Source organism: Pongo abelii, chromosome 9 (genome assembly GCF_028885655.2).
Source record: "Pongo abelii isolate AG06213 chromosome 9, NHGRI_mPonAbe1-v2.0_pri, whole genome shotgun sequence".
NCBI classification, from domain to species: Eukaryota; Metazoa; Chordata; class Mammalia; order Primates; family Hominidae; genus Pongo; species Pongo abelii.
The window spans coordinates 46,889,007-46,916,314 of NC_071994.2; the positions used below are offsets into that span (position 1 = coordinate 46,889,007).

The 27,308-nt window shown below is 35.4% G+C and overlaps 1 protein-coding gene across 6 annotated transcripts in view; it reads right to left on the minus strand.

Annotated features, from left to right (window-relative positions):
• The window catches only part of LOC100435555 (protein arginine N-methyltransferase 3), a 127,634-nt gene that overhangs the window by 31,084 nt on the left and 69,242 nt on the right, over window positions 1-27,308 (minus strand). For all 6 annotated transcript variants that reach the window (XM_054524578.2, XM_054524583.2, XM_054524584.2 and 3 more), the window contains 3 exons: window positions 24,876-24,954; window positions 14,918-15,105; window positions 12,517-12,603 (listed from right to left, as the gene is read on the minus strand). In XM_054524578.2, the coding sequence (XP_054380553.1) occupies window positions 12,517-12,603; window positions 14,918-15,105; window positions 24,876-24,954 (354 nt within the window). The remainder of the gene's footprint in view (window positions 1-12,516; window positions 12,604-14,917; window positions 15,106-24,875; window positions 24,955-27,308) is intronic.

A 27,308-nucleotide genomic window follows, 5' to 3' on the forward strand; every position in this document is an offset into this window, starting at 1 on the left:
TGAGCTGCTGCACCCGGCCAAGACTCACTTTAAAACCCACCCCTCGATGTGTCTACCAGTTCTCAACTCATGCCAAATCCTAATCAGGACCTTTTCCCTCCAATGCACACACTGAAAGACCTGCTGATCTCTACAAGAACTCTTCCCAAGAACTTGGCCAGAGGGAAGGGCTTGATCTTGTGCTTGACACTGGAAATCAAAAGGGATTGACCCCTCCCCCTAGCTAGCTAGGAGATATTCTTCTAAGGGAAAATATTACCTACTCTAGTCTGTATTATTCTTTTATACAATGTCTAGCATAAAATATGAGAACAAACTGGAAAATGTGACCCTTAAAAGGGAAGAGAAGCAAAATCGCAGATCACTTGGGGAATTAGCAAATTACATCTTAAAAGAATGATTATAAATGTCAAGGAATTTAGATAAAAAGATGGATCAAACTGGTTAAAGAGATTTAAAAAATTCTAAAGATGAAAATAGAAATTGTACAACTAAAAAATAACTGAAATAAAAATATTTATTGGCTAAAAATGAACAGCAGAAAGAATGAATTAAAAAGTAGGTGAAAAAAAATTATCTCAAAGGAACTTATGAAGTGACTACCATACTTCAAGCTTTTCCTTTATTTTGGGAGGGGCAAAGTTTTCACTTCCTCATGGAATGTTGGCTGTAAAATTTATTAACTACATTTTTCCTCCAGAAACCCAGTCCCACACCACGCTCGGTGTATCTCTATATTTAAATCTTTACATTCATATTAAAATGTTCATAGTACTTGCCTCCTTTCATTTAAGTGCCTTTCCAGGGCAGAGAATATGTTTTGTTTTGTTTTTGAGATGGAGTTTTTGCTCTATTGCCAAGACTGGAGCGCAACAGGGCGATCTAGCTCACTGCAACCTCTGCCTCCTGGGTTCAAGCAATTCTTCTGCCTCAGCCTCCCGAGTAGCTGGGATTACAGGTGCCTGCCACCACGCCTGGCTAATATTTTTTGTATTTTTTTGTAGAGATGAGGTTTCACCATGTTGGCCAGGCTGGTCTTGAACTCTTGACCTGAGGTGATCCACTCGCCTCCGCCTCCCAAAGTGCTAGGATTACAGGCATGAACCACTGTGCCCCGCCATGTTTTATTTGTTTTTATGTGCCTGCTTTATAGACAAGTACTCGGCACACAGTCAGCATTTAATATTTGTTTAAATCTGTTAATGTAAAGATTTAAAAGATTTAAAAGGCGGTGGCTCATGCCTGTAATCCCAGCACTTTGGGAAGCTGAGGTGGGCAGATCACCTGAGGTCTGCAGTTCAAGACTAGCCTGGCCAATATTGTGAAAGCCCATCTCTACTAAATACAAAATACATCTCTACTAAAATACAAAAATTAGCTGGGCATGGTGGCATCTGCCTGTAATCCCAGCAACTGGGGAGGCTGAGGCAGGAGAATTTCCTTGAGCCTGGGAGGTTGAGGTGGCAGTGAGCAGAGATCGCACCTCTGCACTCCAGCCCAGGAGACAGAGCTAGACTCTGTCTCAAAAAAAAATAAAAAGACCTTCAATATCTCTCATGACACTATTCAAATTTATGAAGTTTGACAGAATCCAAAATAAAGGACTTTGAGAGGTTTTTAAGTAAAAACAGAGTCATGTGCCACATAACAATGTTTCAGTCAATGACTGCATATACAATGGTGGTCACATAAGATCATAATACTAAGGGGGCCAAGATGGCCAATTAGAAGCAGCTGCAGTCTGCAGCACTCACAGAGAAGCAGCAAATGAATTCAGCAACTTCATCTGAAATATCCAGGTTCTTGTATTGGGACTGACTGGGCAAATATCTCAACCCACAGAGAAAGAAGAAAAGCAGGGTGGGGTGATGAACCAACTGGGAGCGGCACTGTAGAAAGTAAAAAGTTCCTCTTCAAAGTTTCCCTTCTTGTTAAAGGATAATAATAATAATAAATGTTAGAAATAATAATTTCTTTTAAAGACTAAGTTTGTTCAAGCCCCCTTGCTTTGTGCTAATAACTCTTTGTTAAGCCCTATCCTATGTAGCTGTTACACAGGCTCACAGGCAAGTAGTACATTCTAGGTCCTTGTACCTTAACCAAGATATTTGTGCTAGATGTGCTCACAGGCATGTCCCAGCTTGCAGCCTACCCCTTCCTTATTAAACAACTTCCTCTTTTCCTTTGTCCTTCCATTGCTTTCACCTATTTAGAAAAGTTTAAAGTTATTAGCCAGTCAGGTTTTAGTTTAGATTGTGAGGTCTGGCTCCAGCCAATGGAAACAAGACATAGTAGCAAAGATAAGCTGCATCAAAGACATAAATTGCTTCCCTCCTTTGTTCAAGTGTGCTTTTGCCATTGTTCTATCCACAAGGAGCACCCTTTCTGCAGAAAGTAAAACTGCCTTGCTGAGAGAACTTTTTGTCTAAATGCTGATGTTTCCTTACAGTAATGAAGAACAAGCATTCTAACAGCACAAAGCCAAAGGAACACTCAGTCCCAGCTAAGGGAAGTGGTGAGTGATTGTGCGATCCTGCCCAAGAAACCACACCTCTCCCATGGATCTTTGCACCTAAGAGATCCCTTTGTAAGCCACACCACCAGGGCCTTCAGTCCAATACATAGACCTGTGTAGAATCCTGGCAGAGCAGCCACTGGGGCATACACAGAGACTCAGGAGTTTTGCATACTCTGGCCCCAGGATTCCTGGCAAGGCCAGAGATCTGTCCCTAGATACTCTTAGGAGGGGAACTGAATCCAGGAAGCCAAGTAGTGTAATTCTGTGGGCCCCACTGGCTTGGAATTCCAGTCAGAGAGGTTTGCCTGAGAAGGACCAAATTCCCAGGGGGGAGGGGCAGCTGCCATCTCTGCAGTTCTGTCAACTTGACTATTCCAGCCTGCCAGCTCTGGAGAGTCCAGATGGCCTGGACAAGGAATGGTCCCCCACAACATAGCACAGCTGCACTACCAAAAAGGAGCCAGACTCCTTCTTTAAGCAGATCCCTGATCCCACTCCTGCTACCTGGGAGAGACCTCCCATAAGGGGTCTCTAGCCACCTCCTACGGGTGCAGTTCAGGCTGGGAACAGGTCAGTACCCTGCAGGGATGGAGCTTCCAGAGGAAGGAGCAGGCTGCCATCTTTGCTATTTTGCAGCCTTCACTGGTCAAACCCTGTATGACACTTGGTATGGGAAAAACTGAGGCAACTAGGGACTGGAATGGACCCACAGCAGCCCTACTGTTAAAAACAGAAAACAACATCAATGAAAAACCTGACACAAACCCCATTCAAAGGTTAACAACCCCAAAGATGAGAAAGGATCAACACAAAAATGCTAAAAACTCAAAAAGCCAGTGCCTCTTTTCCTCCAAATGACTGCAACACCTCTCCAGCAAGGGCACAGAACTGGGCTGAGGCTGAGATGGCTGAATTGACAGAAGTAGGCTTCAGAAGGTGGGTAATAACGAACTTTGCTGAGCTAAAGGAGCATGTTACAACCCAATGTAAAGAAGCTAAGAATCATGGTAAAACATTACAGGAGCTGTTAACCAGAAGTAAAAAAGAATTGAAATCAAAACAGTCTCTCAGACCTCAGCACAATTAAATTCACTCAAAACCACATAACTACATGGAAATTGAACAACTGCTGCTTAATGACTCCTGGGTAAATAAGTGAAATTAAGGCAGAAATCAAGGAGTTCTTTGAAATTAATGAGAACAAAGAGACAACATACCAGAATCACTGGGACGCAGCTAACGCAGTGTTAAGAGGGAAATATACAGCACTAAATGCACACATCAAAAAGACAGAAAGATCTCAAGCTGACATCCTAACATCACAACTAAAAGCACTAGAGAACCAAAAGCAAACAAACCCCAAACCTAGCAGAAGACAAGAAATAACCAAGATTAGAGCAGAAGTAAAGAAGATAGAGACACAAAAAACCCTTCAAAAAAAGAATCCAGGAGCTGTTTTTTTTTTTTAAATTAATACAATAGATAGACTGCTAGCTAGATAATAAAGAATAGAAGAATCAAATAAATACAATCAGGAATGGTAAAGGAATATTACTGTGGTTGCCACAGAAATACAAATAACCATCTAAGAATACTATAAAAACCTGTACATAAACTAGAAAATCTAGAAGAAATGGATAAATTCCTGGACATATACACCCTCCCAAGACTGAGCCAGGAAGAAATTGAATCCCTGAACAGACCAATAATGAGCTCTGAAATTGAGGCAGTGATAAATAGCCTATCAACACCTCCCCGCCCCCCACCCTCCAAAAAAAGCCCAGGACCAGATAGATTCACAGCTTAATTCTACCAGAGGTACAAAGAGGAGCTGGTACCACTTCCACAGAAACCATTCAAAACAATTGAAAATTGAAAAGGAGGAACTCCTCCCTAACTCGTTCTATGAGGCCAGCATCATCCTGATACCAAAACCTGGCAGAGACAAAACAAAAAAAGATAACTTCAGGCCAATATCCTTGACGAACATCAATGCAAAAATCCTCAAAAAATATTGGCAAACTGAATTCAGCAGCACATTAAAAAGCTTATCCACAGCAAACAAGTTGGCTTCATCCTTGGGAGGTTGAACATATGGAATCAATAAATGTGATTCATCACAAAAACAGAACCAATGACAAAAATCACACAATTATCTCAATAGATGCAGAAAAGGCCTTCAGTAAAATTCAACATCCCTTCATGTTAAACACTCTAAATAAACTAGGTATTGGTGGAACACATCTCAAAATCATAAGGCTATTTATGACAAACCCACAGCCAATATCACACTGAATGGGCAACAGGTGGAAGCATTCCCCTTGAAAACAGGCACAAGACAAGGATGCCCTCTCTCACCACTCCTATTCAACATAGTATTGGAAGTCCTGGCCAGGGCAATCAGGCAAGAGAAAGAAATAAAGCATATTTAAATAGGAAGAGAGGAATTGAAATTATCTTTGTTTGCAGATGACATGATCCTGTATCTAGAAAACTCCATCATCTCAGCCCAAAAGCTTCTTAAGCTGATAAGCAACTTCAGCAAAGTCTCAGGATACAAAATCAATGAGCAAAAAATCACTAGCATTCTCATATACCAACAACAGGCAAGCTGAGAGCCAAATCATGAATGAGCTCCCATTCACAATTGCTACAAAAACATACCTAGGAATACTGCTAACAAGGGAAGTGAAGGACCTCTTCAAGGAGAACTGCAAACCACTGCTCAAAGAAAACAGAAAGGACACAAACAAATTGAAAAACATTCCATGCTAAGGGATAGAAAGAATCAATATTGTGAAAATGGCCATACTTCCCAAAGTAATGTATAAATTCAATGCTATTCCCATTAAACTACCATTGGACATCCTTCACAGAATTAGAAACACTATTTTAAAATTCATGTGGAACCAAAAAAGAGACTGAATAGTGAAGATAATCCTAAGCAAAAAGAACAAAGCTGGAGGCATCATGCTACCCAACTGCAAACTACAGTACATGGCTATAGCAACCAAAACAGCATGGTACTGGTACAAGGACAGACACATAGACCAATGGAACAGAATGGAGAGCTCAGAAATAAGACTTCACACCTTCAATCACCTGATCTTCAAAAAACCTGACAAAAGCAAAGGGGAAAGGAGTCTCTAATAAGTGGTGTTGGGAGAACTGGCTAGCCATGTGCAGAAAATTAAAACTGGACCCCTTCCTGACACCATACACAAAAATTAACTCAAAATGGATTAAAGACTTAAATGTAAAACCCAAAACTATAAAAACCCCCGAAGAAAATCTAGGTAATACTATTAAGGACATAGGCATGGGCAAAGATGTCATGACAAAAATGCCAAAAGCAATTGCAACAAAAGCAAAAATTGACAAATGGGGTCTAATTAAACTAAAGAGCTTCTGCACAGCAAAAGAAACTATCATCAGAATGAACAGACAACCTACAGAATGGGAGATTTTTGCAATCTATCCATCTGACAAAGGTCTAATATTCAAAATCTACTGGGAACTAATGTAAATTTACAAGAAAAAACATTAAAAAGTGGGCAAACGACAAGAACAAACACTTCTTCACATGTGGCCAAGAAACATGGAAAAAAAGCTCAACATTACTGATCATTAGAGAAACGGAAATCAAAACCACAGGGAAATACCATCTTATACCAGTCAGAATGGTGATTATTAAAAAGTAAAACAGATGCTGGCGAGGTTGTAGAGAAGGAGGAACGCTTTTACACGGTTGGTGGAAATGTAAATTAGTTTAACCATTGCGGAAGACAGTGGCAATTCCTCAAAGACCTAGAGGCAGAACTACCATTTGACCCAGCAACCCCATTACTGGGTACATATCCAGTGGAATATAAATAATTCTATTATAAAGATACATGCACATGTATGTTCACTGCAGCACTATTCACAATGGCAAAGACATGGAATCAACCTAAATGCCCATTAATGGTAGACTGGATAAAGAAAATGTGGTGCATATACATATACACCATGGAATACTATGCAGCCCTAAAAAGGAATGAGATCATGTCCTTTGCAGGGCTGTGGATGGATTTGGGAGCTGTTATCCTCAGCAAACGAATGCAGGAACAGAAAATCAAACACTACATGTTCTCACTTATAAGTGGGAGCTGAATAATGTGAACACATGGATACCTGGGGAGGCAACAACACATACTGGGGCCTGTTAGAGGGAGGAGGTTGAGGGAAGAACAGCTAATAGACACTGGGCATAATACCTGGGTGAGGGGATGATCTGTACAGCAAACCACTATGGCACACATTTACCTATGGAACAAACCTGCACATCCTGCACATGAACCCCAGAACTGAAAAGTTGAAGAAAAAAATTGTAATACCGTATTTTTACTGTACCTTTTCTATGCTTAGATACATAAATACCATTGTGTTATAATTGCCTATAGTTGTAAATACAGTAACATGTTGTACAGGTTTGTAACCTGAGAGCAATAAGCTATAGTATATAGCCTAGGTGTATAGTAGGCTATATAATCTAGGTTTTTCTAAGTATATTCTATAATATTTGCACAATGACAAGACTACGTAACAATACATTTCTTCACATATATCTCCCTCATTAAGTGATGCACGACTGTATTAAAAAAGTCTGCTTCTTTTTTAATTCAGATGTTTAACAACTGTAGTAAAAGAAAAATTCCTAGGAAAAACATGTTAAGGAATATTTGCGAAAATTGAAAATTCCTATACCAGTCATTCTGGTACATGCTAATAGAAAAGTAGAATAAAAGAAAAAAATGCTGAAATTAAGATATAAAAACTATTAACAGATGATATATCAAATAAAAACCTTTACAGGTCGAATATCTATAATCTGAAAACCTGAAATGCTCCAAAATCTAAAATTTTGGGTGATGACATGACACTCAAAGGAAATGCTTTTGGATTTCAGATTTTTGCATTAGGAATGCATAAATGGAAATATTCCAAAATCCAAAACACTTCCGGGCCCAAGCATTTTGTATAAGGGATACTCAACCTGTATTATTTGTGTGAGCATGTAATCTGTCTGATAAATCCATCTTAACTATTTTCATCTTTAAGGTAAACAACTCATTTGTTCTATAATAAGCATTGTTCAAAATCATTTAATGTATACTTAGAATTATGAACGAACATACCTTTCTATACCTTTAAGTAGCTTACAGACACACAGATGCAAATATAAATGCCACTTGGCATACAGAGTAAGAGAATATTACACAAATGACATTACAAATAAACGAGAACTCACAAGATAAAACATGAGTTCTAAATTTTATAGTCTTACTGCTTTTGCTTTTGAACACCTATAAACTTTTCACAAAAAAATTGACTTTATTGTTCATTTTTGGCTAGGTTAAGCAGGCTGATAAGATAGATGAAATGTCAGGAGCCAGCTAAACTTCATCTCGATTGTAAAAGCAATGACAATTTTATCTAAACTGTCAAAAATATCCTAGAATAAACTAAGAAATGCTCAGAAAACTGGTATGTGGTACCAGTATTCATTGAAAAATTATCCTTCAATCATTATAGATGATTCAAGATTCAAGACATTTAAATATCACATGTTAAGTTCCTAAAATATAAAGTCTGTTAATGTAAAACATTAAAATGCCATGAAACTTCATCTGTGGCATATGGGGATATGTGTATTTGGTGGTGGAGAAGACTGCAGAAGAAAATGTTATTCATGAAAGGTTCTAATAATCTTCAAGAAGCTATCTAAAAGCATTATCAGTCTATAGCATACATCTTATTAAAATACAAAAGGGGTGTTCTTAGCATCTTGTAACTTTGTAAAATCCAATTTCCTCTAACTTTTAAATTAGCCCACAAATTTAGAATCTCATTAAGAAATAAATGGTTATGACCAGGCACAGAGTGGTTCAGGGATTACGCCTGTAATCCCAGCACTTTGAGAGGCTGAGGCAGGCAAATCATCTGAGGACATGAGTTCGAGACCAGCACAGCCAACACAGTGAAACCCTGTCTCTACTAAAAATACAAAAATTAGCCGGCTGTGGTGGCGCACATCTGCAGTCCCAGCTACTAGGGAGGCTGAGCCAAGAGTATCGCTTGAACCAGGAAGGAAGAGGTTGCAGTGGGCTGAGATCATGCCACTGCACTCCAGCCTAGGCAATATAGAGTGAGATCCTGTCTCAAAACAAACAAAAAAAAAACAAAAAAAAAAACCACATCATATATCATACATCTATTTAAACTGGGCTAACTATAATAGAGAAATTCTCCACCTTAATTAGTAGCTAAGCATTCAAGTTTCAACACAAGAAGAACAGCATTTAATATATCTGAAGGTTTGTACTTAGCAGTACAAATTCAGATACTTTCTTCTTCCCTCTATCTAAAAAAGCCCAATCTCTTCCTCTTATTCCCCAAAGTTACTTTATTCCTTTACTAGGCTTTTTCAAAAACTTTCAATATCTTCACTAATTCTTCTAACTATAAAGGGGAAACAAAGTTCCACTTAGGCACTCATCCTTTTTAATACTTTTGTTATGGATTATTCCCACATAAGCTGGGCGACTAATCCATTCAAAGAGGCCATGCTTGCATAAGTAGCTCGAGATGGATAGGTCCGTAGGAGGGAGGATAAGGAGTTGACACCACCTCAAAGAGCAAGAGAATCGAAGTAAATATGGGTGGATAGTTAAGATTCACAAATAATGAACACCTAATAAAAGCATTAGGCCACAACGTCTTACGTATGTCAAGCTCACGTTAGAGTAAGCATGCTGGGAAGGAGGTTTCCAAGAAATGCAGATGCTTAACCAAACAAGTATAAGCTTACTCTGAGAGGATAAAGAAAAACTTCAAAGATCTACTTCCTATCTGCTGCAAAGAGGATGAACTATGGTACTGATTTCATCACATGAATCTGTGAGGCCTGTCTCTAAGAAGAGTGAATTCTGATTATACATATTCTCTTTCCCACTTCATTCCAACTGCTGGACTATTTGCCAAAAATAAACATTGTTAAATCTGTTTCAAATGCAACACGAAGCCTGTTTTCTTCTACCCCTGTAAGATCTTATTCATAGGTTTCTCTATGTTCTTTTAATAGTTTCTACAATCCCACGACAGTTTTTTGGGTCAGGAAAGAGTAAGGAGATTTTATTTCACAAGTAAAACACAGTAATTTTTTTCCTTCACCAGTAAGATGGGAATAATATGAGTACTCATCTCAAATGGTTATTATGAGAACTAAATAATGCTTTTAAAGTGATTAGCACATTACCTGACATTCAAGTGTTCAACGACTGTTGATGTAAGTTACCTTCCTCTGATAATATTAACTAAATTTGAAAGGATAATGTCAGAAGACTTAACATTCAATGCTAACTACTAAAATATTTTATCTTCAGTACCTGGCATGCATCCAATAAATGGTTTGTAACAATACATTCTTCCTGAGGTGAGTTATGGAACTAGGTTATTCAGCAGTCACTAGACGCCTATAACTCCACTCCAACCTCCTGCCACCTTCTTTGCAAACCTCAGGCTCACCTAATTTCCAAACAAACTTTTTCATAAACACCATTCAGACAAGTTGAGACTAAAAATGCAAATCTAAATAAAAGGTACTTTATAGATATAATGTAACAGTTTACTTATAATTCATTTTTCTTATGGAACTTTGTACAGGGACAAATGCAGCAAGTAACTATTTGATACTTAGATTCTTCAATATTAAAAGTTCAATTACAATCTTTGAATTAAATAACTTTACCAGTTTTTTTCTTGTTTTCTTTTTTACTCTTTTAAGTATACAGAACAAAACTACGATGACTGAAGGATACAGTTTCATTTAATACAAACCTTCTTGTACTCTATCCTAAATACTAAGAAATAGAAAACAATTCCATATATGTGTTATGAAACTCCAGATCTGTAGTATAAAACTAGCTAAAACTGCTTTCCAAAACTTACTGACAGCTAAGGCCCCACATCACCTAGATTCACCAAGCAGATATGCTGAATGAAGATTTGGAAGGAGGACATGGCCTACATGGGTTGGGAGGACAGAGGACCAGGAACCAGGATGGTAGCAAAGGGTTTTGTTCATCTGGGGTTGTCAGTGGTGGCTAACACGGAGTGGGCTAGGGGAATTAAGGTAAATAGAACCTACAGTGGTAGGCTATTTAAAACAGGCAGCTCTGTAGCAGGCCAGTTCAAAGGTGTGGTTCTAGAAGTTTCTAGAAGTTCAAAATATAGTCTGTTCCTTTAGCTCTCCCAATGTGTCAGAAACTATTGTATTCCCTCTAATAAATCTCTCAGTTTAAACAAACTGATTTAAATTCTGTTGTCTAAAACCAAGAACCCTGACCAATAAACTAGAAAAAAAGAACATTTCAATGAAAGTCAATAAACTTTTCTAACTAGAGTTCACAAATATGCACAAGCTTTTGACATCTTCACTAGAGTTTTACATCTGCTCTATTTTGATTCATGTGATAGTCACTGAAAATATATGTGAAGTATATATTTAATACTGGTGACATGACAATTTATTCTAGGAATTCCTTTATAGATGACTGATCAATTTTCATTAATCGAGATGGTCTTTTTTCAACTCTCATGTATTAATAATATCAAAACAAAGAGGAAAGTCTAGGAGTTAGCCTTTAGCCTAATTTCAATTGACAAAAATAATTTCAATTATTAAAAAGCAGAATTAGAAAATGCATGGGAAATGAATCAAATTTTGCTTTTTGTCAATTAAATAAATGATGAGTACTCCAAAGTCACAAATCTTTATTTGTGATATTTAAACTTTAATCTGGATATTTAAATTAAACTTAAATCTAGATATTTAAACTTTAAAAAATTATAAAACCAACTTCAACTAAAAGAAGATTCCCTCAAACATCAAAGTACATTGTTAAACTTATTTGGATATAAAATAATCACTGAATCAAAATGAACTGAAACAATTGTAAAGAAGACATGAAGTCTTGTGTATAATATATCAATCTGAACCAAATATTTAAAAGAATCAGGCAGAAGACTCAATGTTAACATGACTTATAATCTATTTTACAGATTCTGACAATACAATTTTCCATAAAAATGTTAACTTCTGAGGACATAGTTTTAAAAACCATATATTTTTAAAATAATATAAATATGTTAATACCACCTACATAAACTCATACTATAAGTAAAGGAGCACATTTTATGAACAATTTGAGTCTCCTGACAGCAGTAAATGTTATCTTAAAAAAAATAAACATTTATAAATTGAGATGAAAAATTTTTTATATTTTAATAATCTAACGTTTCTGGCTATATTGTAGGTGTTTTCACATGTATCTCATTAATCCATGTAATGAGTCATCGAAACAGAATTATCCCCATTTTTCTTAAAGCAATTGAATAGTCTGAAGTACAGATTACTTAGGTAACTTAACAATGAAATAAGTGGTAGAACCACATAGGAACCCAGATCTGCCTAACTTTTCCAAAGGATTTTTTCTATTAGACTATTAAATTATTATTAGATTTTTGAAAGGTAACTCAATAGCAGTTCAGTAATTTTTTCATACATAAATATAAAATATAAAATAGTCTACCAAATAAACATATCTTCCATCTAAATTAAATGTGAAGAGTTAAAGGGAGGAATAGGGTATGAACTTTGGTCTTTGAAGATAAAGTTGAGTGCTCTTGACTAATCACGTGATAGGAAATAATGAAGACTCTATAAAGAAAAATCATTATGTAAACAGGGTTTCCTAATACTTTTTCTACTGAATTAAACTTTTTTGAAGTTTACTGACCTATTAACCAGATCTGTTCAATGGCCTAGCAAAGGCAATGGTAGACTGTCAGAGGCAATAATCATTTTCATTTGTCACAAACCTGGTAATTAAACTCATTAGCCTGCCAATCAACTGCACTGCTAGTGAAATTTGTAAAAGCAGAATGAAATAGCTTACCGTGCACATGGATGTCTTTGTGATTTTCAGGGTAAAATCTGATGAAAACTCCAAATCTGAGATAGACGTTGTATGGCAATCTATATGCTACCCATTAAAAAGGAGTGAAGAAAGAGCTTAGTAAAAATAGTCCAACAAAACAAAACAAAAAACCAAAACAACCCAGACAAACATTACTTCTTTTATGCACAAATGATTATTGGAAACCAAAGTTTTGCAAATTTTACTCACATGCTAATTTTTGGAATTATTTATAAGTTTAAGGAGTACTAGCACTATAATCTTGTTAATTTTTCCTTAAATTCATTTAACTTAGACTCCTTGTAAACAATAGTATTTATCAAATCATAGCTGTAATCTGCTAAAGTTTTCCTGACACACTAAAATAAATACTTTCAAATAAAAAATGTTTTCCTGTGTTTCACCTAACATCATTTTGCCTATCGTGTAGGGTACACCCACCACAACTGCTATAAATTATGTGTGATAACAGTCAATACATTTATAGGAACTGCCAACTTGAAAACACATGCTAATGAAAAGAAAGTTGTTTTAAAATTCATGACTATAATTGTATTTGAAGATAGGTTTTGTTAGATATGAGGAGAAACCACACAATTCAAACAAAACAGCAAAACTATGGAGATTCAATCCAGAGAAAAAATAGCAAAATATCTTTATTTTCCCATTCTGCCCTTTTTCAAATCCTTCTCCATTATACTTTGGAGAAAGGATGGAATCACCTTTCAACTACAGCAGTCTAACCAGAAGTGTGCTGTAAAGACCATCATCAGCTGAGTAGATCCAGCCAGGAGTAGATCATAACCCAGTGAATGCAATTAATGTAACCACACATCTGAGACACTATTGAAAACAATTTGAGAAAACATTTTAACAGTACAATGTGTTTGTGGGAGGACTGGAGAATACAGAACAAACTATTTAGTTAAATAAATGTTAAAAAAAAAAAAAAAGGAGTACGTACACTTTTTAACACCTTGTTTTCAGGTCTAAATTTTTGTCTCAACTATTTATTCATAGCAGTTTTTGCATTAAGCAGAGATCACTAGAGAGAGAAATCAGCAACCTCCACCAAGTCTCCTCTTTCTGCTCAACTTTAAGCCTTAGTTGGTTATAAGTGTACACTCCTATCCTGAGCCAAAGAGCCCAAATAAACTCTTTACTCTCAGTGTACCAGAGCACTGAACAATCTTATAACCATCAAGCAGACTGTTTTTCTTAAAAGCTGAACGCACTTTTAATCAGTCTACTCTTGTTAAGAAACTTCATGTTTATTACTCTATACTAACTTTTAATGCTTTATCCATTTAAGAAAATTAAATATGTACTAAATATCTACTTTGTACAGAGAAGACATATTGATGCTATATGAAAGTAATAGCATGATTAAAAAGAGAAGACAGCACTTTGGGAGGCCGAGGCAGGTGGGTCATGAGCTCAGGAGATCAAGACCATCCTGGTCAACATGGTGAAACCCCGTCTCTACTAAAATACAAAAAATTAGCCAGGCATGGTGGTGCATGCCTGTAGTCCCAGCTACTCAGGAGGCTGAGGCAGGGGAATCGCTTGAACCCGGGAGGCGGAGATTGCAGTGAGCTGAGATTGTGCCACTGCACTCCAGCCTGGGCGACAGAGCGAGACTCTTTTTTTTTTTTTTTTTTTTTCCTCTTGAGACAAAGACAATATCCTGAACCTAACACTGAACATACTGCTCTAGATTTGATTATCTAGTTGAAACAGACAAATTAAGGAGTTAAGAAAAGCAGTATTATTTTTTGCTGCAAAGTTATTAGTGAACCCATGTAAATTCAACATAGAAAAATTCACAATAAAACCAGAGACTAACATGGCAAAAAATAAGATGACAAAACACAAAAGGAATTAACTGAGAAATCTGAACACAGTAGGGCTTTCGTTTCATGGGCAAATTCACTATATGTAATTACTTAATCTGAAAACGCTGGAAGAAATCTGAATGAGAGAAGTTAAACTGTGTGGAATATATGACACAAATGAATAATCTGGCTGTAAATGAGAAGCTAAAATAAGGCTGGGGAGGGTGATGAAGCAGAATTGATAATACAGCAGGACTTTTTACCTTGATTAAGCCAAAGTAAATATAAATTATTCAACCGGTTCAGAGTTAGATTTGAAGGACTGTAAAACTGAGTGTAAGGAGTTTTAACATATAGAGAAGTGATTCTAAAGAGATGATATAGTCAACTGGTAAATATTATGACCTCAAGTTGTTTTAGACTGATTACAATGGGAAAAGTACTGTTTGGAAAGCCCACATATAAAATCAATATATTATTTTCAAATGCTGAACTAAGAAAAACAGCAATACCATTATAAAAAATAAAGTTGGTAAAACACCTACCTTAATACCACAAGGTTCTGAAATAAGAGTCTTCGGATCTAAAACTTCCACAACAGCCTCTGGAATAACTGCTTTCTTCATGCAGGACATCTTGAAGCCATAGACATCATCCCAAAAAGCAATTCTATCAGCATGTTTATTCACATCACTCACTGCTACTAGGCTGATAGTGCAAATGTCAGGGTAGACTGTAACAAATAAAATGCCCAACAATTAAGCAAGCATTATCTCCCTTCCTCATGGAATATAATTTTTTAAAGGCTAAATATAAATATCAAATCCATCAGTAAGGATTACTAGCAATGGGAGATTAATGAAGGTATAGATCAGGAAAAACAACCATGCTTCATCTTGTAGCCTCTTTTAAAAACAGATAAGCATTATCATGATGATAAAAGTAAAACAGGGATTCCAATGATAGGGTTTGAATTAAAATAGGGTTATATAATTAAACAATCCTGAAATAAACATATTTATTGATATTAAAACTTAAAGTATGCTAACTTAAAAGGTACTAGATCTTTACTTATTCCTATATTCCTCTAAAAACATGCAGAAAAGGACAAATCATTTAAAAAGATATGTAGCATGTAAGAAAATCATGTAATGGGGTTTTATAGTTATATAGAAGACCACTTCATATTACTCTTATTTAATAGAAAAATATTTATAAGCATAAAGTATGTGCCAGACATATGTGCCAGTCTAATTTACAGACTATGGACACATATCACTATCCTCAATAAACTTATATTTAGACTATTTTGAAAAAGAAATGCATAGTTATTTGTGAGGTAATAAATACTAAGAACGGGAGCATACAATGTACTAAGGGAGCTCATGGCAAAACCAGCTAATTCAGACTTGGCTGGAGCAGGGGAGAAGGGATAATATATAAGATAAGAACTGAAGCCCAGTAAGTTGGGAGTGGGGAGGGAGAGTGTATTCTAGGCAAAGTGAGCAGCAGTGTGCATAAAGGGTCACAATAGATGGGATGGCCCATATACAATCTAATTGAGAGAGAAATAAGACACAAGGCTAGAAAGGTAAGTAGGGACCAAAGACTACATGCTGAATAAACCAAATTAGTAAATTGGACTTAATTCTAAGAATAATGATAATCCAGTAAAAAATTTTACATAGGGTAGCAACATGACTAGATTTTGATTTTAGACAAACCACCTGGAATGCAATGTGGAGAATAATGGGAGGGTCTAAGATGAAAACAGAGACAAATTAAGAGATGGTTAAAATAAACCAGGTGATCTGAACTAGGATATTGCTGTGGGAATGGAAAGGATGAGACGTATTCAAGGGATATTTACGAAGTAGAACTCAGAGGACTTTGAGGCTGACAGGCTGTGGGGGAAAAGGTCAAGGATGACAGTATTTAGCTTTAGTAACAGCACAGATTGTGGTACTAACCATTATAATAGGACATAAATATGGGCAGATTCAAAAGGAACAGGAGCATTTAGTGCTTAAGAGACAAACAAATAAAAATGTCTGAAATGTAGCTGAATACAAAGGTCTGAAATTCAAAAAAGGATATCTAAGTTGAAGACATAAATTTGGAGACCATAGGCATATAAATGAAAGATAAGTAACAGGAGTTCATGAGACCTAGGGAGAATAGATAATGAATACTAGAATTCAAGGGACTTGACCGAGAAGCTGGGGCCACAAAAGAGAACCAAGAAGGTAAGTGTTACATGAGTTAAGGAAAGAGTGATTGAAGGAGAAACTCTCCACTAATAACAAGTAAAGAAATAACAAAATTAACTTTGTCTTTCCAATATCTCAAGTATCAACTTTTAGGGTACTCATGAATTAAAAATATAAATCACATGTTCCCATATCAGCAAACTGAAACAAGTATAAATGTACCAAAGAAATGCAGCAAAAACAAAAAAAAAACAAAACAAAAAACCCATGAGTATTAACCAGCTTTCAGGTGTAAACAGTAGAAACATTACTCTCTCCTTCCTCCAAACATTTATTTCCACAGCCTTAGCAATTTTATTATTCAATGATAGCAGCACTAAATTATTCTCCAAATAAAGCCCACGATAAGATCTACTGGCACCAACGCAACTGCTTCCAAATCTAACTTGTGAGATACTCAGAAAAAACTACCTAGTACTGAGTCACTGATAAGAAGTTTCTCAAGTCTTCCCTGATAGGCATGTGAGGGAGGTATGCCAGCTGCACCAGACCATGGTCCATTGCCATGCAAACTCTGTCCTTCCTCCACAAACAGGTAAAGCCTCTGGATTGTGTTTAAATTCTTGATTGATACAAATTCTTCAAAGTAACTGATTTGTTATTGAAAATGTTAACTCAGTAAGAGGATCAGCTATAAGGAAGTGTATTTAGTTTGCTGAACCAGATCCTTAGGATGAGAAACAATGAATAAAAAAATAAGAATTCAGAAGCAGCTTTAGGTATGTGGCTAAGTTCCTGATACATCCTTTGTTGGACTGAATAATTATAGAAGCTTTCCCACATTATGCCCTGTCGTTTCATCATTAAAGAGGAACATAAATAAGGGTATAGTCAGGTGGTCAGCAAACATTTTTTGTGAAGTTACCAGTTTAGGTTTTGTGGACAAAACTGACTTTTGTTGAAACTACTGCTTTCTGCTATTGGTGTGAAAGCAGCCATGGACAATATATAAACAAATGAGCATGGCTGTGTTCCAATAAAACTTTATCTACAAAACAGGCAGCAGGCTAGATACAGATACCCTTGATATAATTGAGCAGAAATGGAGGGGGGTTATTATCAGGGCCACCATATGGTCCTACTTCAGGGAGTGCCATTCACACTATATAGTTAATGGGAACTGAATATCCTCTGGAGTTGTGCAGTACACAGACATTCAAGATACTTAACATAGTTGATAGAGTTCTGCTATTTTAGAATATCTTTTAAAATCTTGCTGAAGTTTTAAAATGCCATCAGTCTCTCTATCAGGGTCAGCAGACTATGGCCCATAGTCAAATCCAGCCTGCTGCCAGTTTTTGTATTAATATATAAAGTTTGGCTGTAACACTACCACATTCATTTGTTTACATGTTGTCTACGGCCACACCGCACTACAGTGGCAGAGTTGAATAGTTGGGACAGGGGCTATATGGCCTATAAAACTGAAAAAAATTTACTACATGGCCTTTTACTGAAAAAATTTACTTATCTCTGGCTCTATATTAAGTAATATATTAGTGACACCATAAAACTAAAGATAACTTTTTTATAAGAAAAAATTGTAACTTACTAAAAGTAATAAAACAATTTTGAAATTGTTGATAATTAGAAGAGAAACTAAAGAAGAACATGATTTTATTTTTGGGTGTTGTGTATTTTTCAAATTATTTGTCTTTCACAAAAATACAGAAAAGCACAGTTTTTATATTGCTAGAATTTGGAAATAAAATTATTTTTAATCTTTCGGTTAGTAAGATCTATGAATATGCATAAGGATATGTAATCAGTGTTATAGGTCAATTTGGTTCTATAACCACCTCCTCACAGCTGGCTAAAATCTTGGACCACCTACCAGAATCCTGACCCTTTACCTTTGCATTCTGACACATTTGTCATTTGATTTTTGTCAGATAGAAGCTATAATTGAATAATTATTTCTTGTTGTAGGTGAAATTAACACAGCGCTGATTGGACAAAAGCATCCTCTTAACAGACCATTTATAAATTAATGGCTTTGACATCTGTGTCCTTCTCGATTCACTGCCCAGAATTCATTTCTCACTAGAACGGCTCACATGGTGAATAGATAAAGATGGGAAATCCTTTATCCCTTAGAAATGCCTCATAAACTTTTGGACACTAAAGGATAAGACAGAGATGCATAAAGAAACAATTTCTAGTAAACACTAGGAATTTTGTATCACTGTTTGTATAAATAACCACAGAGTAAAAAGATTTAAAACAAAGGAGATAGTAAATAAGTCAAAATAAACCACTTTTTTCACAATATATATGAACGATATGAAGATTTTAGTGAAATAACAATGGTAGCAAAAATGCTTGATATGCATAAAAGAAAATGTACTAGAAAGTCACCAAATGGGAATTAAATGAGCTTTAAAAATTAGTTTCTAGTTCATATAATAAAGGTATCTTTAAAAAGTAGTATTTCTTTGGAAATTGGACTAATTTCCCCATTATTCATTTATAAATAATGACTAGACCCACTAACGTTTAGCTAAGGCTAACATATAGCTGTAATATGCTTTGAAAAATTATATGCTGAAAAATAAAAAATGACACTACTACTCTATTACTGAACAAACTAATAAATGTGAAAAACGCAGATCTGAAGATGAGGAAGTAGACAGTTATGAAAATACTAAAGGAATCCTTTAAGCACTATGAACCAATGCCAGTGGCTGATTATATTGAGATAATCTATGTAAAAGTGTAGAAAATGTGAAGTGCTGTATAAAAGGTAAGTGTTAATACCACAATGCTTAAATTCATTTCATAACTTTTATAAAGTATACACCTAATGCTAATCTCATGTTCACCAGTTGTAACTCAGACTGGGAATTAACATTTATTGAGCAACTACTTTGTGTCAAGCATCTCATTTAGACTTTTGAATAATTTTACAAAGTTGGATTATAATCTTCATTTTATAAATTAAAAAAACTTAAATTCAGAGAGTAACTTGGGCAGAAAGTAACTTGCCCAAATACCTGGTCTTCTTCAGCTAACCAGATAACTAGTCAGCTGATATAGCGGAGATTCAACTTAAGGTCTAATTGTGAAATCCATATGCTTTCCATTATGCATGATGCCACATTTTAATGCTTTTCAAATGGAAGAAAAGGAAAGAGGAACCCCAGGTTCCTAAGGTAAACGGTACTTGCTGGAAGAGAAGGAAGGAGAAAGGGGGTTGGAAAGAGTGGAGATAAATAAAATTTCAGGACAAAGTAAGGAAAATGGTAACATTTAAGCTTATTTTGCTCTGAGCAAAGGAATGAGATGACAGGGCAAAAACAAAACAAAAACACTAAAAAGGAAAGCAAGCAAGCAAGGTCAAGAGATCAAGACCAGCCTGGCCACCATGCTGAAACCCCATTTCTACTAAAAATACAAACAATTAGCTGGACGTGGTGGCAGGGCGCCTCTAATTCCAGCTACTCAAGAGGCTGAGGCAGGAGAATTGCTTGCACCCAGAAGGCAAAGGTTGCAGTGAGCCAAGATCGTGCCACTGCACTCCAGCCTGGGTGACAGGGACGTACTCCATTAAAAAAATAAAAATAAAAAGGACAACTTAAAAATGAAAAGATACATTATGCTCATGAACTGGAAAACTCAATATTAAAATGCTGATCATTCCCAAATTCATAAATTCATTCAATCCAATCCCTTCATAATTCTAGCAGTCTTTTTTTTTAAGCAGAAATAGCCAGATTATAACATTTATTTTAAACTGCCCCCTGCCACATGACCAAATTATCAAAGCAATTTTTAAAAAGATCAAAATGGGGAGATTTTCCTTACCTGACCAAGACTCGGTATAAAGTTACAGTAATTAAGACAGTATGTTACTGGTGAAAGGACAGCCTTAAAGATCAAATGAAAAGAACACAAAAATAGACTCACATGAATATGGCCAATTAATTTTCAAGATATGCCAAGCAATTCATGGGAAAGAATAGCATTTCAATTAAGGGTGCTAGAAAATATTAATATCTAACCTTACCTTACACTATACACAAAAATAAATTTGAAATAAATCATAGACATAAATGTGAAAACTGAAACTCCAAGAAACACAAGAAAATTCTGTGTGACCTTGAGTAAAGCAAAGATTTCTTAAGACATTTTTCTTAATATGACAGAGACTGAGCACACGTTTAAGAGTCATCTGTATTTCCTTCTTTGTAAGCCACCGTTCAGTTATTTGTCCAATTTTCTACTGGGTTTGTGGTCTATTTATTTATATAATCTGCCTATATGTGGGAGAGATTAGCTTTCTGTTGTGACAGAAATTGAAAAATTATTTTCAGTATGTAGTTTCTCTTGTGACTTTGCTTATATCATATTCTGCCATTTAGAAATTTATATAGATGCAATTAGATTTATCAATGTTTCTTTCAGGGTTTCTGAATTAAAGTTCTTATTTAGAAAGACTCCCTTCCCCCAAGTTTAGAAACCTATGTTTCCTTCTAGTATTTTTAGCATTTGACTTCTCTTGCATTTAATCTTTGATTATTTGAAATTCACAGTGTACAATTTATTGTGTGGATTAAATTTTACTTTTTTACACAATTGTCTCAATAGAATTTGCTACAGTATATCATTTCTTCAATTATATGAGATGCCATGTATAGTTAGGCCTATACCACTCTCTTCAACGCATCTCTCCATTCAAGAACCAATAATATATTGTTTTAATTATTAAGGCTTTATAATGTGTTTTAATATTTGGTAGCAGTATTCCTTCTGCTACCCCCCATCCTGCGCCCTTCTATTTTTCAGAAAAATTAGGAATCAAATTTTCTCATAATTCATTTGACCTGAAGAAGGTGGAAATTGCTACTTCAGCTGTTTTTAAAAGTCTCTTTTCTGAAGTATAATTTATATGCAACAAAACTCACTCTTTTTGGTATATATTTGCATGTGCTTTGATAAAGTCACACAGTTATGCAATCACCACCATAGTCAAGAGACATAAACGGGATCTACCACCACCAGCCTCATCACTCAATTTAATGTTAGCTTTGTAGTGCTAAATGTTCTTAATAATTCTACTACTTGATCTGTCAGCTTTAAATAATATTCTTTAAGTTTCTATTATTAAAAATAAAGCAATTAAAATGTGAACACTTCTACCTGCTGTCTGCATTCCCTTTCCAATTTTTGTGAGAAGGAGTATTTGACGCTGTTAGCATATAAAACATTTATATTCTATGTTGTCATCCTAAAATATACATTTATTTTAGTCTTAATCGTAGTTGTAAAAACACCCATTGGTCATAACCAATATTTTCCTATTTTTCCTTCTCATCTCTTGTTGGCTGCATGTAAAACATTACAATTCCTGATACACAATTAGTGCTTAGTAAAAATTAGCTAGAAATAGTAGAAATCATTGCTAGTAAACCTGCTTTCATGAACTTTACAAAATTAGTTTTCTTAGAAGTAAGGGTAGTAAATACATAACTCTAAAATACAGTGGAATTGCTTGATTGATAATGGGGTAGATGAACATCCAAGTTATTGCCTGTGCTTCATAAAGCCTTTACTGCTCACTATAATATGTATGGTGAGACATAAATTGAACTTAAACTCATGTAAAAATAAATTGTGGTCCCATCACGTTAGTATGGGCCTTCAATATTCTCCCTCTCTCATACTGCATTCATTCTTTCTATAATCTTTTTACTACTAATTACTTGGTAAATCTTTCCTTCAGAAAAACAGAAAGGAAAACTTTGCTTTGTGATAAAACAATGAGCATCTAAATGACCGGTGATATGCATCAAGACATACTCAAAAACACAAACAGACTAAACTGTTTTGTGTTACTCTTTTCTGAATTTTCTTTCTTTCTCTTGATTCTGTTAACAAATAACATTCAACAGCACTGCTTAAAGAGTTAAATGCTGACCTCTCTTAAATATACCTCTGTATTATCTTAATACTAATATTAGCTATATAAAAGTATAGAAAGAGCTAGATATATGAGCCTCCACTTTATCCCTCTGATGATAAGAAATAGCTCTGCCATTGTTCACATTGCTGTAAGTTCTTAATGAATTTCAGTGAGAATTCAATTTAAATGTATTAAGTTGCTGTCAGTTCCTCAATAAGATCAAGTCAGGCAGGTCTGGAAACAGTTACTTGGATCTTCCCTAGAACGTCAAGGCAATAAACACGTTTAAAAAATACATTTTAGTAGGAAAACAAGGCTTAGTAAAAGGAACATGAATATTGGAGGCTGGCAGATATGAGTTTAAAAAAAAGTGATGGTTTGCCCATTTAATATGTGTCATTCAGGACACTTTTAGGAGACTGTTTCTAAAATCTCAAAGGACTATTGTGAGGATTATGTCTAGTAACATAAATGAAGGTAGAGTATATTGTTTGGCAGCCAGTAGATGGTCAACAAATGATGTATAATGTTGTTTTTAAGTCATTAAATGTTGCAGTTTATGTATCCCTAATCTGAAAATCTGAAATGCTCCACGTTCTAAAACTTTTTAAGCACTGACATGAACCCAAAGGAAATGCTCACTGGAACATTTCAGATGTCCGATTTTCAGATAAGCATGCTCAACCAGTAAGTATAATGCAAAGATTGTACTCGGAAACCCCCCAAAACACAAAATCTGAAACACTGCAGGTCCCAACCATTTTAGATAAGGGATATTCAACCTGTAGTAGTCATTAAAAAAACAAAGCCACTGCAGTCATAGAAAGTTGCAGCCAATTGTTGCAGGGTAAAATATATCTAAAAATTCTAGCCAGATTCATGACAGAAATTGGGGACATATCTTGAAATGGTTGCAGAAAATAAAGTGATAAAATGGGCACATTTTGAAAAAGAAATGCAATCCATTTAAATGCTATTATAAAAAGAACTCTCTTGTTCTGGAGAATTTTCTCTGTATTTATGTTTTGGCCTTACCGATTTTCTTTCTTTTTTTTTTTTTAAGATGGAGTCTCGCTCTGTCACCCAGGCTGGAGTGCAGTGGCAGGATCTCCTCTCACTGCAACCTCTGCCTCCCGGGTTCAAGCAATTCTCCTGTCGGGACTACAGGCACCCACCACCATGCCCAGCTAATTTTTGATTTTTTTTTTTTTTTTTTTTTTTTTTAGTAGAGACGGGGTTTCACCACATATTGGTCAGGCTGGTCTTGAACTCCTGACCTCAGGTGATCTGCCTGCCTTGGCCTCTCAGAGTGCTGGGATTACAGGCGTGAGCCACCACACCCGGCCGGCCTGATTTTTAACTGTACCAAAACTGCCAAAGTAATTTCATAGAACATGGATGGTAGGAAGCATAATTATGGTCAAGTCCTTTGCATCACTAGTTTGAAATGCCTGCCCCTTTCATGTGACAGTTTTACCAACTGTATTCTGACCATGGAAACCATTTACTGATTCTGAAGCTTTGAGAAAGGTAAGATGCAGGGAGATAAGTGAAGGAGGAACATGCCATTCAATTCAGTTTTAATGATTCTTTAAATGATTCAATTCAATAAACAGGGATGATGCTCCACCTACATCCTAGAAGCTGTGGAGCTCATTTAAGAGTTAAAGCTAAACAAACATAATCCCTGTCCTGAAAGACAATTATTTTGTATGTATATAATTGCTCACAGCAGACAGTCTGTAAAAACAGAATCTCACTCTGAGTATGCAGAGTTAATATGATTAAAAGTTTTCCAGAGACATGAAAAGAAAGCCTTCCAAATTTATTAGGATCCCTTTATATGTGGATTGGTTATGTGGCACTTTTAAAACTTATTAGAAACCAGTCATTACTTGAAATGTTCTCAGAAAATCACAGAGAAGTCAGGTTTACAGATTTAGTGAAGTCATGAATAATTTCCAACTTAGAATGAAACACGCCATTGGGAAAAAAGGGAACTAAATGACATGAGGATTAAAAATAAAAAGGAGTTTGTTATATTTGAGTTTGAATATCAAAAAGCTTCCAAAACCTAGTCTTTAGATATTAAAAGGACCTTTTAATAAAAGCATTCTTGAGAATACCATTACCTTGGAGTCCCCCATATCTTATATAATATTCTACTTTGAATAATATAGTAAACAAATGTCTTAAAGCTTCTTGTAATGGAAACATCTTTCATCCCCATCGGGAACTTCCTCAGCCATGCATAGTTTATTTGAAATCCAAAGGTTCATCTGGTTCTGCTAGACTAAAATTAGATTATTAAAACCAGAATTTTATACTCACCCGAGCCTCCTTTTGCCAAGTATTTGTTCTTTGCATAAAGGACAGAATCTAACATAGACTCAAACAGAAGAAAATAGCCCTGCATAAAAAAAGGGGAAAAAAAAGAGTTTAGAAATGTGCAATATACTCTCACAAGCAGGTCAATTTAAACATCGGTGCTACTCTTTTAATTACCAAATATTTTTTTGTTTCTGCCACAGATGTAATAATATTCTGCAAAATCTGAAACTATTTTTTTGCAGTAAAAGTTATTGGAAAATCAGGCCAGCTTATAAAGTGAACCCAGAAAGTTTATTGTGGCAAAATATACTGCATTTTCTTTATCTATGATTCTACTTTCCAGACTACTCTTTCTTCCTCATTAAAAAATGTTCGGATAGAAATTATTAACAAGCCCTATAACTCCCAGGTATGATGCAATATCCATCTAGAGCAGTGGTTCTCCACTTGATTTTGCCCGCTGGGGAACATGTGGCAATGTCTGAGTAATTTTTGATTGTTGCAACTAGGGGTGAGGGATGAACGAGATGCTACTGGCATCTACTGTGTAGAGCTAAGGTATGTTGGTAAACATCCTACAATGCACAGGACAGCTTCTTACAAGAAAGAACAGCCTGGCCCAAAATGTCAATAGCGCTAAGGTTGAGAAACTCTAGTCTAGAAAACCATTTCCCAAATAATTTCCTATCTAGTGACTTTCTTTTTGGTATTAAAAAAAAAAAAAAGAAAGGGGAGGGATCCTTAGTCAAAAAGGTTTAAGAAACGCCAGCTGCCATATCCTCCTATTAGAGATTCATAATGTACATGAGCACACTAAAAGTTCTGAGTAGTTCTTATGGTAAAGAGAATTGCTGAACATATTTTAACCAAGTATTACCTACTTTCTGACTACAGACCTTTTTTTTTCTATTTAACATCTATCAACACCTTGCAGAACTAGTGTTTATGGAAATATAATTCATGAAACATGATCCTGGTATACTACCGATTTTAGAGTATGATAATGAATCCTCTACCAAGAAAGGGTAAATAATACAGTACAAATGAAAAAAGAATTTGCCACTATTGGTGTCACAAATACGCTACATTCTAATACTGTGCTTCACAGTTTATTATACAAATGACAAATAATCATGACTGAGAAATCACTATCAGTCAGTCTTTCTCCTTCTAGGGTCCAATCCCCCAACAGCCCTATGCAGCAGGGAAAGCCAAGTGCTCAGCACACAGTACACCTTATTGCTCAGGGTGAACCAACATTAATTTTACCTTTACTTTAGCATTCTATATAAAACTGTTCTCATCCACTCATTTGTTCTGTGCACAAATGATCAGTGGGGTAAGTATAATATTCACATTAACAAAAAACATTTTAAAGGTTTCTCTAGAACAAGAAAAACCTGCAAACCCAGAATGGATAATCTTCACAAGAGATTAACAGCAATTTTAATTTATAGAAAATACAGCTCTCATGCTTGAATCACTTATAAAGGAACTGAACTGAACTGCCAGCAACTCTACATTGGTATTGACCTATTCCTCCCAACACACTAATTCATTGATACAAAAATAACTGCCTATTAAACAGAGGCTTAGGAACAAAGCTTGTTTATCAATATGTTACTTTAGGAAAATTAAGGATTTGACACAAACATGTTTTTCTGGATAGAGTACTTCAGTAATATGTAAAATTCTTACAAGTTAGTTCCCCATTAATATTATCTATGTATTCAAAGAACAAGGGACTTATGGGATTCAACTAAGAAATCTTTACCAATCTGACATATTCATGCAGATTATACACACAAATGCTTATAAACAGGCATTCAACTGTTGCTTATGGTAAATTATAATTTATGCCAAGGAATTATTAAATGGAAGGCATCTATCTTATGAAGAAAAGATTGGCTGGTAAAACATAATAGACTTGGTGAAAAAAATGATCCCTATTTGCAAGACTGCTGTGTTTCAAAACTTAAAATAAATAAAATTAACACTTTAGTACAAATTAAGTATTCACTACATTCCAATCCTTTTTGGACAAAGGCTCAAAAAAGTTTGTATTGATTTGTCATTGTCAAATTGTTTTCTAGTATTCTATCTTTCAGCTCAGCTGTTACCTAATCACAAAGAACTTCTCTGATGTTCCTACATAAAATATCTTTTCTTTTTCTTTCATCAAGCTCCATTTCTTTATCCTGCTTTGTATTTCATCATAGCACTTATGAATGAAAATACTATTTATTTTTGTTTTTATTTTGTCTCCTTACTAAAATATCAGCTCCAAGATCAAGGACTTTGTCATATTGTTTGAAGCTATATTCCTGAAGGCTGAAAATGTGTCTGGTACACAGTAGGAACTCAATATGTAACTTTAAAATGAATAAATGAATAAAAGTTATTAATATTATGTGTAATATTATATTTGTTAAA